This window comes from Gopherus flavomarginatus, chromosome 5 (genome assembly GCF_025201925.1).
Source record: "Gopherus flavomarginatus isolate rGopFla2 chromosome 5, rGopFla2.mat.asm, whole genome shotgun sequence".
Lineage (NCBI taxonomy): Eukaryota > Metazoa > Chordata > Testudines > Testudinidae > Gopherus > Gopherus flavomarginatus.
The window spans coordinates 158,764,089-158,782,643 of record NC_066621.1 but is presented as its reverse complement, the minus strand read 5'-3'; the positions used below and the strand labels follow the sequence as shown (position 1 = coordinate 158,782,643).

Genomic DNA, 18,555 nt, shown 5'->3' with positions numbered 1-18,555 from the left:
AGAGCAATGAGATGGGATTGTGGGGTTTGCCTGACCAGGCCTGACACAACCACCTTGCAAACCTGCTCCCTGACTTCACTCAGCTGTAAACTCTGTAGGTATACCACCACCGCATGGACCTCTTACTCTTTCAATACTGCAACGCTTGGGACGCCACATTTCCGATGTATAAAAAACAAATGCAAATCAACCCTAGATACCACCTCTATTGTGTATCTGAAAGTCTTAAAATGAGGAGGTAAGCACATAATGCACTTCATAGATGGGGAAACTTAGACACAGAAAAGTTAAGTACATGCTCTCCCCAACTCCCACAAAACATCCATTCTGGATTTTAAAATTGTCAGATGGAGAATCCACAGCAACCCTTGGTCAATTGTTCCAAAAAGGTCAAGAAGAACCAGATGCTGTCACCTCCAGAGGGTTCAGCTAAATCTTGAGCAATGCCTGGAAGGTTACTATGAGCTTCTTACTCATTTCTTTCTTAGTGGTGTTTCTTTCCACCCTCCCTCCTTTCCAAATAGAGTCCAGTTTGCTGACCACTAAAAAAAAAATTCACTCATGTCACTGCTGTGATCAGGAAGCTAAACTAAAGACAACTTAGCCAACTGCAGTAAGAGGTTGGCAAGGCTGAAGAGGCTAATACATTGCGTGCTGAGCCTTAAACAGTGTTTTCCGTGAGCTAAACTACAAAAGTGGAAAGAAAGACCCAGCTTACATGGATCTGAACCAGGCACTGCTGTGGGGCTTAATGGAAGGCAGAGAGTACAACAGCATAGGAGGGAATGTTTAGCATCCAGGCCAACAGGGAGGGAAAAAATGCTGACAAAATTTGTGTGTTTCCCTTCCCGCTGGTTGCAACAGATTGTGTAAATCACATGTACAAATAAACCCAGTGTCCGCTTCCACTGCAGAACAACAGATTTTCCAGATAAGTTTACTGAAGTATGGAAGCACAAGCGAAAAAAAAGTCAGTTAAACTACCTGTATGTATAATCTATTTTCTTTAGTGATGTTTTACTGTACAGCAATTGGGGGAAAAACAAAATGATTTTCAAAACAGAAGGCCACCGTTGGGACTATTTCCTGAAGCTGTAAGAACAGAACTGCAGTGGACAGATGTCTTCTCACTTATTGATGAATTCACAGCACTGAAGAAACAAATTCTTCATATCAATCAATATCCACCAATTCAACTTCGAAAAAGAGCTTTGCGTTTGGAGGAATCCTGTTTGCACAAGAGTTAAAGACTTTTTAATACAATCCAGGTGGATGTATAACCTGGCTAGACATAACTTGTGATTTACCCCCAGCTGTTCAACCTGACTCTTCAAAGTTAAGTTTGACATTTCAGTAACCTCTGGCAAGAAGTTTTCACCTCCACTAGTTTATATACTAAAACCAAGCTATTAAATCACTCACTGTATCTATAACATGGCAGTGATCATATGAAACACTCAGTGCCAACCGTTTGGCAGGCAGGTTTCCACAAGCTCTTAATGAAATGCTTGTGGCATGAGACTTTCCCTCTTGTAAAGCCCAGTTAGGGTAGTGACGTAAGCAAGTCAGGAGTATAACCCCATAACTCTTCCCATTTTAGGGTACTATTAATGGTGCTGATTTAGCTTCTAGAAGGAAGGTGGGGCGAAAGTAGCACAAGATTCTGGACAGAGCATCGACATGTCTCATTGGCAGGTCCAAAAAGAGCCAGAAAGCAGGAGCAAGGGGAGAACTGTAGCCTCCAAACAGTCATGTCAGCGGGGGGGAGGGGACACTGCTAGGAGTCTGCCGAGCAGTTTTGCAGTGGGATTCCTGTCTCCTTTCCATTATTCTGGGAAAGGGGGGACAAGTTGCGAGGCTGGAAACAAAGAAGGGGCATTTTTCCTTTCTCCTCCTACCAGCTAGCAAGGAACAGAGCCAAGTAGGATGTAGCGAGTGTTCAGCAGGTCAGCCTACTCCCATTTGCTCCTTGTGTCCTCCATCCAGAGGCATCCTGGAACATAAGCGCATCTGAATCTCACTACTGCCTCGCTTCCTAACTGCTGCTGAAGCAATGGCAGCAGACTTCTCGCTGTCTCCCACCTCCTGACTGGTAAGAACATAAGAATGACCAGACTGGGTCAGACCAGTGGTCCATGTAGTCCAGTCTTCTGACGGTGGTCACTGCCAGCGAGAATGAACAGAATAGGTAATCAAGTGATCCAGCCCATCATCCATTCCCAGCTTCTGGCAGTCACAGGTTTAGGGACACCCAGAGCATGGGGCTGCATCCCTGACCATCTTGGCTAATAGCCATTGATGGACCTGTCCTCCATGATCTTATCTTTTTTGAACCCAGTTATAGTTTTGACCTTCATAACATCCGATCAAGGAGTTCCACTGATTGACTGTGCTTGTGTCTCTTTTAACTAGTGTGACGTGTCCCATTTTTAAAGGGACAGTCCCATATTTAAGCCCTGCTTGCAGGTGTCCCAACTTCTTAAAAACAGGCAAATTATCCGGTATTTTCTGTTTCCCATCCCCAACAGTACTGGCACATCCTGCTGCTGGCCAGTTCACTACTCACCAGCCGCCCACCCACCCGTGGTGAGTGGGGGGTCCAGTGGCCAGCGATGAGGGTGGCTGTGCAAGGCTGGCGATGGGGTGAAGAGGCAGTGCATGGGGACAGCCGCTCCCCCTGCTCCATGCTGGCCCTTGGCCAGCAGGGACCCACCCCCCATCCTGTTTCCAGACAGCCCACACTGCGGTAGCTGGTGAGTGGGAGCAGACGCCAGGTAGCAGCCAGTTACATGTCATCTCTGCTGCCCACCCATTGGCCCTTTACATGCTCCCCCTCTCGCTGTCCTCTGCTTTGCCCTTTCACCCCCTCCCCAGCCCTGCTGCTCCCCCATATCCTCCCCAGCGGGGCGCATGCCACTCCCAGAGCTGTGCGGAGAACCAGCCCCTGGTCGGAGCACTCAGCTCACCAACAGCCTGGCCGGCAGGCTCCTTCCTTCCCCCCACTGCCTCTGGCTGGGTCGGCACCCCGGGAAAGCCCAAGACCCTCCAGCCTAGGGCACTGGCCAGGAGGAGCCAAGCCCTGCATGTGCCAAAGCCCCACAAAGCACTAGCACAAGGCAGCCTCTCCACCCCTCAGCAAAGCTCTGGAGTGGGGGGACAAGCAATTTCCAGCCTGTTTGCACGCTGAACCTTCAGGCTCCACAGCAGCCCCACAGATAAGGGCTTAGTACCCTCTTCACCCCCCACCCCTGCCCTGGATCTTGCCCCCAAGGGGTGAAGGGCTGCTCTGTCTCCTAGGCACTCTCCCCTGCTCAGGTTTGCTGAAGCCCCTGCAGTCAGGTTCTCTGGTGCACAATGCATCCATAGGGCTTAACCCCTTCCTGCCTGCACCGTAACCAGGAGACAGAGAGTAGCTAGGTTATCTTGGTGGCCAGCAGCAGCCTGGAGATGTCAGGTGCCTTTCAACACTGTGCAGGCAGGAAGGGACAAGCTGCTTCCAGCCACTGGGGAAGGGGAGAAGAGATAAGCTCTGCAGAGACTCAGGCCAGGTCATCCCTTGCCCACAGCTGGAAGCAGATCCCATCCCATCCCTTCCCTCCCACACAGTGCTGAAAGGTTGCTGCCGGCTACATTCTGGTGTGAACCCTGGCAGAAATCTGGGGGGAGGGGGAGGCATGTGACCCTGTGTGCACCCCACATGCCAGGTACCAGGAGAGGCAGGTCTGTCCCAAAGGCCCAGGCAGGCACTGAGGGCGGAGAGGGCTGGGCAGGGAGGGTCAGGTCAGTTGATCACCCACGGCCCATGTGAGAGGTGTATGGGAGTGTATGTCACCTCTCCCCATGTGAACCCTAAAGCTTTAAAGATAAGAAGGTAAATAAAAAGAAATACTGTGGAGTTGGATTTTTTTTTTTTTTTAACAGGGGCTCAGTCAACTGGATGTTAATTTGAATGTTTGTACTGCACAGTTCTCACTGATTGCCATTGAACTTGCTTGAATACAAGTTATTTTACCAGGTGTCCTATATTCAGCATAGGGAAATATGGTCACCCTCCTTTTAACCAGTTACTGATCCACGAAAGAAACTTAACTCTTGTCCCATGGCAGCTTACTTTGCTTAAGAGCCTGTGATGAGGAATCTTATCAAAGGCTTCCTGAAAGTTCAAGTACACCTTGTCCACGTTTGTTGACCCCTTCAAAGAACTCTAATAGATTAGTAAGACACGATTTCCCTTTACAGAAACCATGTTGACTTTTGTCCAACAATTTATGTTCTTCTATGTGTCTGAATTTTATTCTTTACGATTGTTTCAACTAATTTGCCCAGTACTGATGTTAGACTTACTGGTCTGTAATTGCTTGGATCACCTCTGGAGCCCTTTTTAAATATTGGTGTTATGTTAGCTATCTTCCAGTCATTGGGTACAGAAGCCAATTTAAAGGACAGGTTACAAACCATAGTTAATAGTTCTGCAGTTTCACATCTGAGTTCTTTTCAGAACTCTTGGGTGAATGCCATCTGGTCCTGGTGACTTGTTACTGTTAAGTTTTAAGTTAATTCCAAAACCTCCTCTAGTGACACCTCAATCTGTGACAGTTCCTCAGATTTGTCACTTACAAAAGGCAGCTCAGGTTTGGGAATCTCTCTAACATCCTCAGCCGTGAAGACGGAAGCAAAGAATTCATGTAGTTTTTCCGCAATGACTATCATCTTTAAGCATTCCTTTTGTAGCTCGATCACCCAGGGGCCCCGCTGGTTGTTTAGCAGGCTTCCTGTTTCTGATGTACTTAAACATTTTGTTATTACTTTTGGAGTTTTTGGCTAGCTGTTCTTCAAACTCCTTTTTGGAGTTTCTTATTAAATTTTTACACTTAATTTGGCAGTGTTTATGTTCCTTTCTATTTACCTCACTAGGATTCGACTTCCACTTTTTAAAAGATGCCTTTTTATCTCTCACTGCTACTTTTACATGGTTATTAATTCATGGTGGCTCTTTTTTAGTTCTTTTACTGTGTTTTTTAAATTGGGGTATACATTTAAGTTGGGCGTCTATTATGGTGTCTTTGAAAAGAGTCCATGCAGCTTGCAGGGATTTCACTCTAGTCACTGCACCTTTTAATTTCTGTAAAAGCAGCAAAGAATCCTGTGGCACCTTATAGACTAACAGACGTTTTGGAGCACGAGCTTTCGTAGGTGAATACCCATTTCTTCAGATGCATGGGAGTGACTGTTAGTCTATAAGGTGCCACAGGATTCTTTGCTGCTTTTACAGATCCAGACTAACACAGCTACCCCTCTGATACTTTTAATTTCTGTTTAACTAACCCTCATTTTTGCATAGTTCCTCTTTCTGAAATTAAATGCCACAGTGTTGGGCTGTTGAGATGTTCTTCCCACCACAAGAATGTTAAATATTGTTACATTATGGTCACTATTTCCAAGCGGTCCTGTTATAGTTACCTCTTGGACCAGATCCTGTGCTCCACTCAGGACTGGACTGAGAATTGCCTCTCCCCTTGTGGGTTACTGTACCAGCTGCTCCAAGAAGCAGCCATTTAAAGTATCGAGAAATTTAGTGTCTGCATTTCATCCTGAGGTGACATGTACCTAGTCAATATGGGGACAACCGAAATCCCCCACTATTACTGAGTTCCTTATTTTGACAGCCTCTCTAATTTCCCTTAGCATTTCATCATCACTATCATTGTTTGGGTCAGGTGGTCGATAATAGATCCTTACTGTTATATTCTTATTAGAGCATGGAATTACTGTCCATAGAGATTCTATGGAACATGTGGATTCGTTTAAGATTTTTACTTCATTTGATTCTACATTTTCTTTTACATATAGTGTCACTCCCCTCTCCCCCCTCCTCCCCGGCACGACCTGCTCTGTCCTTCCGATATATTTTGTACCCTGGAATGATTGTGTCCTATTGATTGTCCTCATTCCACCAAGTTTCTGTGATGCCCATTATATCAATATCCTCCTTTAACACAAGGCACTCTAGTTCACCAATCTTATTCAGACTTCTAGCATTTGTGTACAAGCACTTTAAAAACTTGTCGCTGTTTATCTGTCTGCCCTTTTCTGATGTGTCAGATTCTTTTTTATGTGAATGTTTCTCGTCTGATCTGGCCCTTACTTTATCCTCTTCCATCATCACCTCCTGACTAAAACCTACAGAATCTCTATCAATAGACTCTTCTCTAAGAGAGGTCTCTGTCCGATCCATGTGCTCCTCTGCAGCAATTGGCTTTCCCCCAGCTCTTAGTTTAAAAACTGCTCTGCAACCTTTTTAATGTTAAGTGCCAGCAGTCTGGATCCACTTTGGTTTAGGTGGAGCCAATCTTTCCTGTATAGGCTCCTCCATCCCAAAAGTTTCCCCAGTTTCTAATAAATCTAAACCCTTCCTACCTACACCATTGTCTCAAGCACTGTGTTGCCAAGGTACACCCTGCCAGAAATCCATCTTTGCCTTGGTTATATGTTTCCAGAAGGAAAGATCTTACTGCACAGAGACTTTAAGAACAACAAGTACATTCCCAAAAGGTACATTCAATCCTGTTCATATTTTCAAGTAAAAGGATACTTGGCATCAGGCTGTCCTTTCTTCCCATAAGCCCATTCAGGTTCAATTTCCAGATGAGCCTTCTCCCCTTTAGACATCGTCAACAGAGCTTCATCCCACTAAAAAAAAAAAAACTATGTTGTAATATGAACTTCAAAAACCAATATGAATTCCATATTTCCAACTCTATCCTTTTAAGTGCCTGGGCTCTGAGCCAGTAAATGCTTCCCAGCTTGCAGCTTAACTAACTGCAGATGGCCTTCCAAGCAGTAGTGATTGACAACTGGACTTTTCCTTTTAAAAAATGAAAATGTTCCACAGTAACACCTGCTCAAGAGCTGGTCTAGGATTTACTGCCACTGATCGGGATTTATAGCCCAGGAACACACAGAACAGTGGAAACTAGTCTCGAAGGTTATTATCCCCCTAATGTGGAGATATTAGTAGGCTGAATCTTTCTTATTTCAATAAGAGTATGAAACTCAGAGTGTTTGTTTTTAGAGATTCCACTTATTTTGGGATGTACAGATAAGCTGTTATCCAGCCAGGCTTTATAAAGTTTGATACTAATTTTATCTCAGTGCTTGTCCCGCCCCATGCCAAACTTCTTAGCTAGTCTTCAGAGTTTAGCACCGTATCAGCTTATCACAATGAACAGGTGGTGTTCAGATCTCAGCTGTTTGAGGTTATGGCAACAATCCAAGCATGGAAGTGTCACAGCAACACTAAAGTTTGTAACAAAAAACTGAAACAAGTGTTTCCTTGCAGCAGTGGGCACAAGACCAACGACATTTTGGGGGTCCCCTACCCCGACTAGCTGTCACAGTACATCCACGCAGAGCCACAGCGGTGATACACAGCACTAGTGAGGAACTGATCCTGCACTGAGAAGCCACCAAGTTCCTGCTGCCCACTAGCAGATGGGAGGCAAAGAGCAGGGCTGTAGCGAAGCATTTCATTGTAAGAGGATACACCACCATCTCCTCAGACACACCCACACTACATCCACACCTGCCCCCATTCTCTAGGCTCTCTAGGGAAAGTAGGCAGACAGTTGTGTAAAGGGCTTCACACATCTGCTTTGCCCAGAGGACTATACCCAGCTACCCATTCTTTTAAAAGCAGCCTTCACGTGCACTAGTGACAATCTGGAGCTCCATGCTGTGCCCTGTGCAAGGATCAAGCTTAAGTACAAAGAAGTGTGATCAGCTCTTCAGAGTTCTGAAGTGAAATCCAGACACACAACTGTTCTTCTGACAATACGACACGCACCAGAGCGTGGGGACTTCCAGGATACTGTTTAGCTTGTCTGTTTAGCTTTGGCATGAGGAGTGACTGAGTGTGTAGAAGAGGGGCTCTGGTGGGAGACAAGGATATGCTGACTGACTTGTCGGGTTACTGGAACCAGCACATACTGCACTGTGGTAGAGCTAGATGCACAAGAAACTTGGGTGCCTAGATACTTCTTTAGGCACAACTACCACTCAAATGCCACCAAATCCTTAGGCCAGTGGTTCCCAAACTGGGGTTCGTGAACCCCTGGGGATTCACAAAATGTTACAGGGGGTTCTCGGGGAAAAAAATCCCTAATGGCGGAGAGAACTGTCCCTAGGGACTCTGGGCAACATGGGGCCAGCAGCCTGGAGCCCCTGGACTTCCAAGAGCTAAGCAGATCAAAGCAAGCATGTCTATCACACTGAGATTTCAACTTTAAGACTCCTTATAAGAAATGGAAAGGGAGGTGGATATTTTTTGCTGTTTTTAAAATTAAATAGGCAGCTAGTCTTGTTTTTAAAATGGTTATGAAGAACAAGTTGTTTGCCTGGACTGCTCAAGACCTGAATGCTTGTGTAGGAGGAGATCTTTGAGTTGGCTTCTTAAATACCTTTGTGGTGTTTCACATCTGATACTCCTTGATGAAACATAGGAGCCTTGTCTTATAACAGGCTTATTCAAAGTGATACAAGCTACGAAAGAGATCTTAGAAGAGTGTTGCTGTTTTCATAATGTTATAAAAATACTGTAATGATAATTAATAAATAGTAAATAGTGTGTAATAAGCATGCTTTTATAATTTATACTCAAGTAAAGGAGAAAATCCCTGGAAATATTTGTTTTTAGGAGGGGTTCGCAAGACTTGACATGTTAGTAAAGGGGTCCACAGGTTGTTAAAGTCTGGCTACCACTATTCTAGGCACCTAAATCACCACTACGTGCATAGGTTTCCAGTGGTGGGCAAGCCGGCTGGAGTCCTGGCTCAGGCAAGCTGTCATAAACAGATGGTTAAGGGTTAATATCTCTTTTACCCGTAAAGGGTTAAAAAGCTCAGTAAACCTGGCTGACACCTGATCAGAGGACCAATAGGGGACAAGATACTTTCAAATCTTGGTGCAGGGAAGTCTTTGTTTGTGCTTTTTGTTTTGTTTGTTTTTGTTTTGTTTGTTGTTCGCTCTTGGGACTAAGAGGGACCAGACGTACATCCAAGCTCTCCAAATCTTTCTGAATCAGTCTTTCATGTTTCAAAATTGTAAGTAATAGCCAGGCAAGGTGGATTAGTCTTATGCTTTTTTTCTCAACTTGTAAATGTTTCTTTTTGCTGGAAGGATTTTTACCTCTGTTTGCTGAAACTTTGAATCTAAGGCTGGGGGGGCTCCCCTCTGGTCTACATGAATCTGAGTACCCTGTAAAGCATTTTCCATCCTGATTTTACAGAGATAGCTTTTAATTAAAGAAAGAAAAAAGTAAAAATTTTCTTTTTAAGAATCTGATTGATTTTCCTTGTTTTAAGATCCAAGGGGACTGGATCTAAACTCACCAGGGATTGGTGGGGGGTGGGAGAGGAAGCGGGATGGTTAATTCCTCCTTGTTTTAAGATCCAAGGAGTTTGGATCTGTGGGAAGCCTCTCAAGGCAACCCAGGGAGGGGAAAGTCTGGAGGGGGGAAAGGAGGTGGGATGATTAATTTCTCCTTGTTTTAAGATCCAAGGGGATTGGATCTGTGTTCCCCAGGGAAGGTTCTGGGGGGACAGGGAGTGTGCCAGACACTGAATTTCTGGCTGGTGGCAGCGTACCAGATCTAAGCTAGTAATTAAGCTTAGAAGTGTTCATGCAGGTCCCCACTTTTGTACTCTAAAGTTCAAAGTGGGGAAAGAACCTTGACACAAGCCTTATCAGATTCCTCCGCATCTCTCACCTGCTGGGCATCTGGTCTGCTCTCAGCAGACCTGACCTGCATACAACAGCCCAGGGCAAAGCTGGGAATTCTGGGGGCTGTCTATCTGTATCAGAATACCCAACAGCTCCATGGTTAGGGCCCTGACCTGGCTAGTGTGATGGCTCCTCAGCCTGATCTAGATCAGAGACTTGGGCCCAGGACCCCCACATCCCAGGAGAGTGCCTGACTAGTCTGTGGCTGGTCTCTCTCTTCTGTTGGTGCTGGTCCACTGTGTAAAAAAAACCTGACTATTCACTGGAGCAGGGACCTGAACCTGACTCACCAACCATTTGGGTACTGAGATACTCGCTAACTCTCTCTCTCTGGCCTAATGAATATTAATTACTTGTAGAGAATCACACCCCGCCGCAGTAGGGCTCTCAATTGGAACATGGGAGACCTCCTCCCAGGGATCTGAAAACAGGACCCTTGCATCCCACATGAGTGCCCTGACCACTGGGCTATTGGCTACAGTGGGATGGTGGCCTGTCCCTCTCCATATCACATGAAAGGGCTGATGTCACTTAGGCCCTGACTCCAGGAGAGGTATCACAGTGGAGAATTCCAAGCAGAGAGAGATGTCTATCAGGTGCCTAAGGTCTGGGCCCATGGGGATTAGGCACCTGCATACCACTGTGGATCTGGGCCCTAAGCGCCTGTCCTTTCTTCTGCATTTCACACTTCTGCTTAGGTGCTTCCCCACTCAGCTTGCCGAGTTCTGAGAATCCCTTTCTTAGGCACCTCACTCAGGGCTGTGAATTCTACTAGATGGTAGGACCCCAAGCAGTTAGATGTCTTTGTGAACGCAGCCTGTCACACGCAGGGGCTCCAATCAAGGCTCACCATGCTAAGTGCAGTAGACATATCTAAAACACTATCTCTGACCCAAAGATCATACACTCTAATATTGCTGTCCACAGGTTTAGTTATGGGGAGGGCCTAGACTGAGAAGTTAGAGAAGAGCATTTATATAAAACCTGAAATATAACACATTACTGGCATAAGAGCTGTAAACTCACTTACTTCCCTAGACAATCCAGAGATGCACCCAACAGATGCACATCAAGGGGTAATCCTACAGACCAAGGACTTCATCAGACTTTGACACACTTTTATATGGTTTACTTACGCCTCTGATAACTTTTCCTACACCAACTTTGAAGCTTAAAGGTTTGGCTCCTTTTTTCTTCTTTGAACCTGAAAGACACTTGTATATAGGATTTACTCAGCCAGAGTTAAATCCTTAAATAGCTCACACTAATATTTCTGATTAGAACTACCACTACGGTTATGCACCACAAGCATCTACTGCCCCACGATATACATTATAGATGAGCTTTAAATGGATTTGTCCATGTTTCATATAATGTAATCATTCAAAATAGCAGCTAAATAGAAAAACAATGGGGGCAAATTCAGTCTTGATGCAAGTGCCCATAGTTTCTTTAAATCAGTTAAGTTGCACCAACACCAGAGCGGATATTGATGTAACAAACAGAGATCTCTTTCTATGGCGTGTCTGGAGTAGAAAAGCAGATTGTAAAACAGTGAGCTGAACCTTGCATAGTATTGCAATTACAACCTATTACTTTTAACAGTGCTATAAAACTGCTGCAAAATGTACATTTCTAGCACTTGTCTCCCCCATAAGCTATGTGTTTTACATGCTTCTCCCCAAAGCTCTGCATTAAACTGATAAATATTATACCAGCTGTCTGCTTGGGGAGCTAAATAAGCTACCACCACTCAGGTTCTATAGCTAAACAGAGTTTTCTGAATTAAAAGCCTTTATCTCTGCCCCTCTGCAGAGCCACAGGCCTGATTAAATCAGTATCTCTCACACTATCCATGGCCTGGAAATACCATACTTAGCCTATGGCAAGATGCAGGGATCATGTTATAAAAGTGAGTCCTCAGAGTATACCCTGTTTTCTCTCTTGGAAAGATTCATCCCAAGAACTGACAGCAAGACAACCCTGATCTCAACAGGACACGTGGGCAGAAGCAGTTTCTGAGGACCCAGGCCATTCAAGCCTTTAAGAAGCATAAACACTGTCCAACAAGACAACGTGGTGACTAGCGTTCCAGCTAATTTTTTCCACTCCTATGTAGTGTAAACTATCTGAACTCTTTAAACCTGCAAGACCTTGTTATCCGTGTGACCTTACTTGTTTGAATATTGGTATCGAAGACAGTCCCATCCTGTAACTTTCCCGTATACCAGCAATGAACAACATCTCCTTTTTTGGGGAAGTTAGTTTTATCCCCCTTTTTCAGAATTGACTTCGTATATTTTGGTGGACCCTAAATTAAGACAGAAATAGAGAATTACCACAACTTTAATGACTCATCCCAAGTTACCAACAAAGCACAAGATGGACCAGCTGAAGTTAATTGAGTTTAAGCCACTGAATGAACCACTTTCAGATACTAAGGTGAACAGCACCCATATATGCTTTTAAATTAATATAGTCTGTACCGTACTTCAGCATCCTTTGGGAAGGAAAGGGTTATATAAATGTAGTCTATGCCAAACCAAGATTGGTCCTGACGTCCAAGTTATTTAAAACTTTGGAGAGAAATCTGCATGAGAATGACTACTGGCTCAAAATATGCTGGATAAGTGAGAAGTTGAATCAAGGTCCAATTTTTTAATCAGATGAGGGTCTTCAAGAAAACTGCAAATACAGACTTATGAAGAACAACTTGTAAATAAACACTTCACTGCAGTCACTTCTGGTGAGAAAGCAAGCCAAGAGCACTCAATTTCTCTTTACCAGTTTGTATGCTAAGTTGATCAGCTCTCTTAACATCACTGAAAGTTTCTTCATTAGGGTTTTGGCCCTCAAATGTACCCCTGTCCAGCTGGTGACTATTCCAACAAGAGAGAAAATGCTGAGGGGATAGATTGTACCCATAAAAGAAACATTCTGCAGTAATATTAACACTTTCTGCTTGGATATTGCCATCCAACCAAAGATCTCACTAGTGAATGTTTGTCCACCATATCACTTCACTGCAAGAACTGTTCTGTTCACTTTAAACAATTTCAGAATCAATGTCTGAATCCATTCCAGGCTGCGCACACTATTAGCAATTCTCCTCAACCCAGCCCACTCAAATTCTCTACCTTTTATCATTCACGGTTTCAAAAGCGTTTGTGCTACTACATAGGCCAGTGATTCTTAACCTTTACTGCAGCCTGCACCCCTTTGGTTCTCAAAATATGTCCTCGCACCCCTTATCAAAAATCAAAATATGTTCTCGCACCCCTTAAACCTAGATATATTTGTTTGCATATTACAGTAATCATTAAAAAAATGTATAATGTTAATAAACACATCGGCTTGATGAAACAAAGTAGTTGTACTTATGTGCCTGTGCTTAATTTGTGTTTTTGATGATTTACCTTCTAAAAAAACTGGCATGTCTCGCACCCCCAGCAGGTGTGTGCACCCCAGGTTAAGAATCACTGACTCAGGCAATCGTTCTAATCTAAGAAAGTAGTTTTCTATACAAACCTCATCAACAGTCTCTTCAGGCTTAGTTTCTTTTGCCTTGTCTTCATCAATCTTGATATTCTTTACCTGTTCCGTCACTTTCTCTGCACTCTCCGTGCCTTTAAAGCGCTGTAAGGAAAGCATTTATCATTACCTGCTACATAACAGGATAGGAAATCCTTCAGAAGGCTGTCAAAAATCTACTTTACAGGTTTTATATACTTAAGGACCAATTCTGGAGGCAAAACAACCATGGATTCCAATAGTCAGCAGTATTAAGGCTCTATAATGTAACTGAAATACAAGGGAGACAAGGGGAGTGAGGTAATATCCTTTATTGGACCAACTTCTGTGGGTGAAAAAGAAGCTTTCAAGCTACAAAGAGTTCTTCGGATCTGGGAAAGGTACTTAGAGTGTCACAGCTAAATACAAGGTGGAACAGATTGTTTAGCATAAGTACAGGGCCGGCTTTAGGAAGTGCGGGGCCCAATTCGAACACTTTCGGCGGGGCCCTGGCAGGGATGACTTAAAAAGAAAAAAGTGTAAAAAAAGCCTTCCATTTCTTCCATGTATTATTTACTTTCCATAACTACATAAATAATAAAATTATATATTATGTACATTGCATCATATATGCTGTTGATTGGTTATTAATGACTGCCGTTTCACATGTGTGAGTCCCCGCCACTCCCTGGGGGTGTGCACATGTGTGGGTCCCCACTGCTTCCTGCCCCCCTCATTGAAGCAGGTGTGCAGGTTACCGGCCTGGGAACTGCAGGGCAGCAGTGGCCATAGAGCTGGTTCGAGGCAGGGCAGGGGCTGACTGGAGGTAGGGTCTGGCTGCAGGCAGGGCAAGGGGTGTGGGGCTGGCTGGAGACAGGGGAGTGTGGGGCGGGCTGGCTTCAGGCAGGGCCACAGGGGGGTGCAGCAGGGGTTGGCAGGGCTGGAGACAGGAGTATGGGACTGGCTGGCTTCAGGCAGGGGGGTGCAGCAGGGGCTGGCTGGAGACAGGGCAGGGCGGGTAGTGCAGGGGTGCGGGCAGGGGTGTGTGGCAGGGGTTGGCTGGAGACAGGGCAGGGGGTTTGGTAGGGGCTGGCTGTGGGCAGGGGGTGCAGAGCTGGCTGCAGGCAGCGGGGGGCGGGGCTGGTGCAGGCACGGGCAGGGCAGGGAGTGCAGCAGAGGCAGCTGTAGCCCCGGCCCTTTAAAAAGCCCCCAAGCCCCCCGCTATCCCAGGGCTCTGGAGGCTATTTAAAGGGCCCGGGGCTCCCCTGCTTCTACCCCGCCCCAGACCTTTTAAATAGCCGCGGGAGCCCTGGGGAATGCATGGGGGTGGTGGGGCTCTGGCAGCTATTTAAAGGACCGGGGTGACAGAGGCAGCTGGAGCCCTAGCCCTTTAAATAGCCCCCAGAGCCTCCTGCTACCCCAGGGCTCTGGGGGCTATTTAAAGGGCCTGGATCTCCAGCCGGGGCCACGGGGCTTGCGGTGCTCTGGCCGGAGCTCCCGCCGGGGCCGCGGGGCAGCCACGCTCCCGCCGGCGCTTTGGTCAGGGGAGCGGGGCCATGGAAGACCCCGGAGCAGACCGCAGCCAGGGTAAGTAAAAAAATTTAAAAGGCGCCTAAAGCATGGGGCCCTCTTAGGCGCGGGGCCCGATTCCCAGGAATCGGGCAAATGGGCCTAAAGCCGGTCCTGCATAAGGAGTTAACATACTCTAAAAGACCATTCAAGGCGAAGTGGCCAGATAACACTGCTCCAGTCCTAAGACAAAGGAGGAGGATTAGTGGGTTACAGAATGTTGTCATAAGCCTGGAATCCAGTGTCTTTATTATGACCATGATTTTTTTTAATGTCTAGCATAATTATGAATTCAAGCTCCCAGGCTCGTCTTTTGAAGGTGTTGTACAGGTTTCCTTTGACGATGAGAACTGAGGTCAGATCATTTCATGAAAAGTGCCCACAGGTGATCTTCTACCATTTTTCTGTGAGAGTTCATTCAAGAGAATAGTGACTGTCTGCTTTCACCCACAAAGTTGTTATGGGAGCATTTAGTGTACTGGATGAAGTATGCCGCCTGTTGTGATAGGCATGTGCAGGACCCAGGGATCTTGAGAGGTGTGCTATGGGGGGTACTAAAGGGCCGCTTTAGCTTGAATGGTCTCTTAGATTAGAATATGTAACTACTTACACTAAGCAATCTGTTCTACCTTGTATTTAGTTGCAATGCTTTGAGTACCTTTCCCAAACCTGAAGAGCCTGTGTAGCTTGAAAGCTGGCCTCTTTCACCACCAGAAATTGGTCCAATAAAATATACCACCTCACCCACCCTATCTCCCTAATAACCTGGGATCAACATGGCTAAAACACTGCAAACTGAAAGTTATTTAAATACGTATAATAATGCAGGATATTTATAAAGGATAAAAGATGTCACACTGTTTCTGACAAATGAAGATGCACAGGATGAATTTGCATGACTGGTTATCTTAATTTGTTTTGAGGGGCATGCACATTCAAAATATGTTCCTCTAGATTAAAAAAATATATATATTCAGATGCTCTGGATTTTGATGGGTCAAAGGAAAAATTCAAAACCCAGCAAAACCACCACTCACTGAGAGCTGCTTATATACCAAGTGTCAGCTATCAAACTTTATCCGTGTTTGTGTTATTCTGTGAATCATGGTAATACCCTTTTAAAAAGTTCTATCAACTTGTTTTTTTTTCAACTAACGTGAACAAGTAGTGTTTCTGATAGCACACCGTATAAATAACATGCACATAATTTTAAAGTTATTTTTATCAAATATCTGGGTATTTCTGTTCCCATAATGATGTTCAGAAGGCCCTTTGCTGAGATCTGAAAGCAGTATCAGACTTTCCCCTCTAGCCCCTTCCTCTATGAGCACACACCATCTCTCTCTTCAGTTCCAATTTTGTTGCTAAAGTTATTAGCAAAAGTGTGCATGAGAGGGGAAGAACAAATGATCAACAAATGATGGAATTGACTATAGGGAGTGCTGTCAAACACATAAAGAGAAGGACAGAGAAAAATCTCATCTTTCAATTAAAAATGACTGCCTTAGGAGTCACAACAGGCACACACTATTCCACTGCAAGTGTGACTGTGAAGTTGACAGTATCCCTTTAAATAGATGAAGACTATTTTCCCACACAAATGAAAAGCAGCAAAAATTTTGCTCAGTTTCAAAAACAAAAATATGCTTCAGCTACAGAACAATTCAGCCAAACAGGCAAATGGTTTGGAGAAAACGGAAATGAGGCTAGAGTGAAAACCATCTGTGTTCTCAGTCACAAGCAAGCACTATAACAAGGGGCACTTTGTCCCACACAGGCCCAGGAGAGGCAGGTACCCACCTGAGTTTCAAAGAGCTGGTTATAGGCCGTAACTAACTGGTCTTTGGTTGCAGTCTTGGCCACATTTTTTATTTGCCCCAGTAACTTGTGTTCTGCAAGAAACTAGAGACAAGAGGGGGAAATTTAGCTGAGTTGGCAGGGCGTTCCGTGTCGAGCGTCATGCCTGCAGTCTGCCCCAAAAGTGCCAAGGTGCTGGCATTGCTGGGGGTGGCAGATTGCACTCAGAGGATAGACCTGTCACATCCTTGGGGTGCTGGGGCGGTGTGCGCCCAGCCAGGGTGGAATCGGGAGGTGAAAGTGTCATTGGTGGAGTCAAGAGAGGAGGCAGCCCGGGGGTGTGTGTGTGTCTGTCATGGAATCTAGCCAAGGCAGAGATGGGGCTGGTCATGGGGTCCTGCTGGGGTGGAGTCTGGGGGCTGGGCAGGAGGAGGGAGTCAGGGGTGGGCATGGGATCCAGCTAGGGTGAGTTAGGGGGTGCGGGCTGGAGAGATTCATGCGGTCCGGCCAAGGTGAGGCGGGGGGGCCTGGGGCGAATGGTGGGGTACGGGGGAGGTGGGGCCAGGGAGACAGGTCCAGACAGTGGGGTGCGGCCGGAGGGGGAGGATGGTGAGATCCAGTCGGGGTGAGGCGGGGAGGGGTCCGGCCGGGGGGAGGCGGGGGGGCTGGGGCGAATGGTGGGGTACGGGGGAGGTGGGGCCAGGGAGACAGGTCCAAACAGTGGGGTGCGGCCGGAGGGGGAGGATGGTGAGATCCAGTCGGGGTGAGGCGGGGGGGCAGGTCCGGCCGGGGTGAGGCGGGGGGGCTGGGGCGAATGGTGGGGTACGGGGGAGGTGGGGCCAGGGAGACAGGTCCAGACAGTGGGGTGCGGCCGGAGGGGGAGGATGGTGAGATCCAGTCGGGGTGAGGCGGGGGGCTGGGGCGAATGGTGGGGTACGGGGGGGTGGGCCAGGGAGACAGGTCCAGACAGTGGGGTGCGGCCGGAGGGGGAGGATGGTGAGATCCAGTCGGGGTGAGGCGGGGAGGGGTCCGGCCGGGGAGAGGCGGGGGGGCCGGTCTGGGTGGCCGCAGGGTCCGGCCGAGCTCTGTGCAGCTGCCCTGGGGAGCGGCCCGCCGCGAGCCCCGCCCCTCCCCCGCACCGCCTGCGCCGCGTGCTCCTGCAGGAACTTGATCAGGTCCTTCTTGGGCAGCGCCTCGCTGCGCAGCTCCTCGGCGCTCCACTGCCGCGGCGGGGCCGCCGCCGCCATCTTGCCGCGCCCCCGGACTCCGCCGCAGCGGCTCCCGCGCAGCGCGTGGCCAAGTGCAGGCACGGCAGCGCCTTGCGGACACTGCCGGGGGTTGGTGGGCGGGGCCGAAGGGGTAAGGGCGGGGCCTGGGTTGGTGGGCGGTGCCAAAGGGGTAAAGGAGGGGCCTGGGCTGGTGGGAGGGGCCTGGGTTGGTGGGCGGGGCCGAAGGGGTTAGGGAGGTGCTGGGGTTGGTGGGCGGGGCCGAAGGGGTAAGGGAGGGGCCTGGGTTGGTGGGAGGGGCCGAAGGTGTGAGTGAGGTGTTGGGGGTTGGTGGGCGGTGCCGAAGGGGTAAGGGCGGGGCCAAAGGGGTAAGGGCGGGGCCTGGGGTTGGTGGGCGGTGCCAAAGGGGTAAAGGAGGGGCCTGGGCTGGTGGGAGGGGCCTAGGTTGGTGGGCAGGGTTGAAGGGGTTAGGGAGGTGCTGGGGTTGGTGGGCGGGGCCGAAGGGGTAAGGGAGGGGCCTGGGTTGGTGGGCGGGGCCGAAGGGGTAAGGGAAGGGCCTGGGTTGGTGGGCGGGGCCAAAGGGGTAAGGGAGGGGCCTGGGTTGGTGGGAGGGGCCGAAGGGGTGAGGGAGGTGCTGGGGGTTGGTGGGCGGTGCCGAAGGGGTAAGAGAGGGGCC

The 18,555-nt window shown here is 47.6% G+C and overlaps 1 protein-coding gene across 1 annotated transcript; it reads right to left on the bottom strand.

Moving 5' to 3' along the window:
* Window positions 1–987: 987 nt before the first annotated feature.
* Window positions 988–17,930, bottom strand: FKBP3 (FKBP prolyl isomerase 3). The gene is made up of 7 exons (XM_050954744.1): window positions 17,793–17,930; window positions 16,657–16,758; window positions 13,306–13,413; window positions 11,953–12,088; window positions 10,914–10,981; window positions 6,593–6,690; window positions 988–1,228 (listed from the first exon to the last, which is right to left on the bottom strand). The coding sequence occupies exons 1-7, from the start codon at window positions 17,898–17,900 to the stop codon at window positions 1,174–1,176; spliced, it is 675 nt and encodes a 224-aa protein (XP_050810701.1). The 5' UTR covers window positions 17,901–17,930; the 3' UTR covers window positions 988–1,173.
* Between the last annotated feature and the right edge of the window lie 625 nt (window positions 17,931–18,555).

Bases quoted from the DNA above. Each gene is read 5' to 3' on its own strand.
- FKBP3 (XM_050954744.1), bottom strand. From the start codon at position 17,900: ATGGCGGCGGCGGCCCCGCCGCGGCAGTGGAGCGCCGAGGAGCTGCGC. The intron at 16,759-17,792 runs GTGCGGGGGAGG...TCTTGTCTCTAG, and splicing joins AGGAGCACGCGGCGCAGGCG to TTTCTTGCAGAACACAAGTT. The intron at 6,691-10,913 runs GTAAGTAAACCA...TTTTTTTTTTAG, and splicing joins TAGGAAAAGTTATCAGAGGC to TGGGATGAAGCTCTGTTGAC.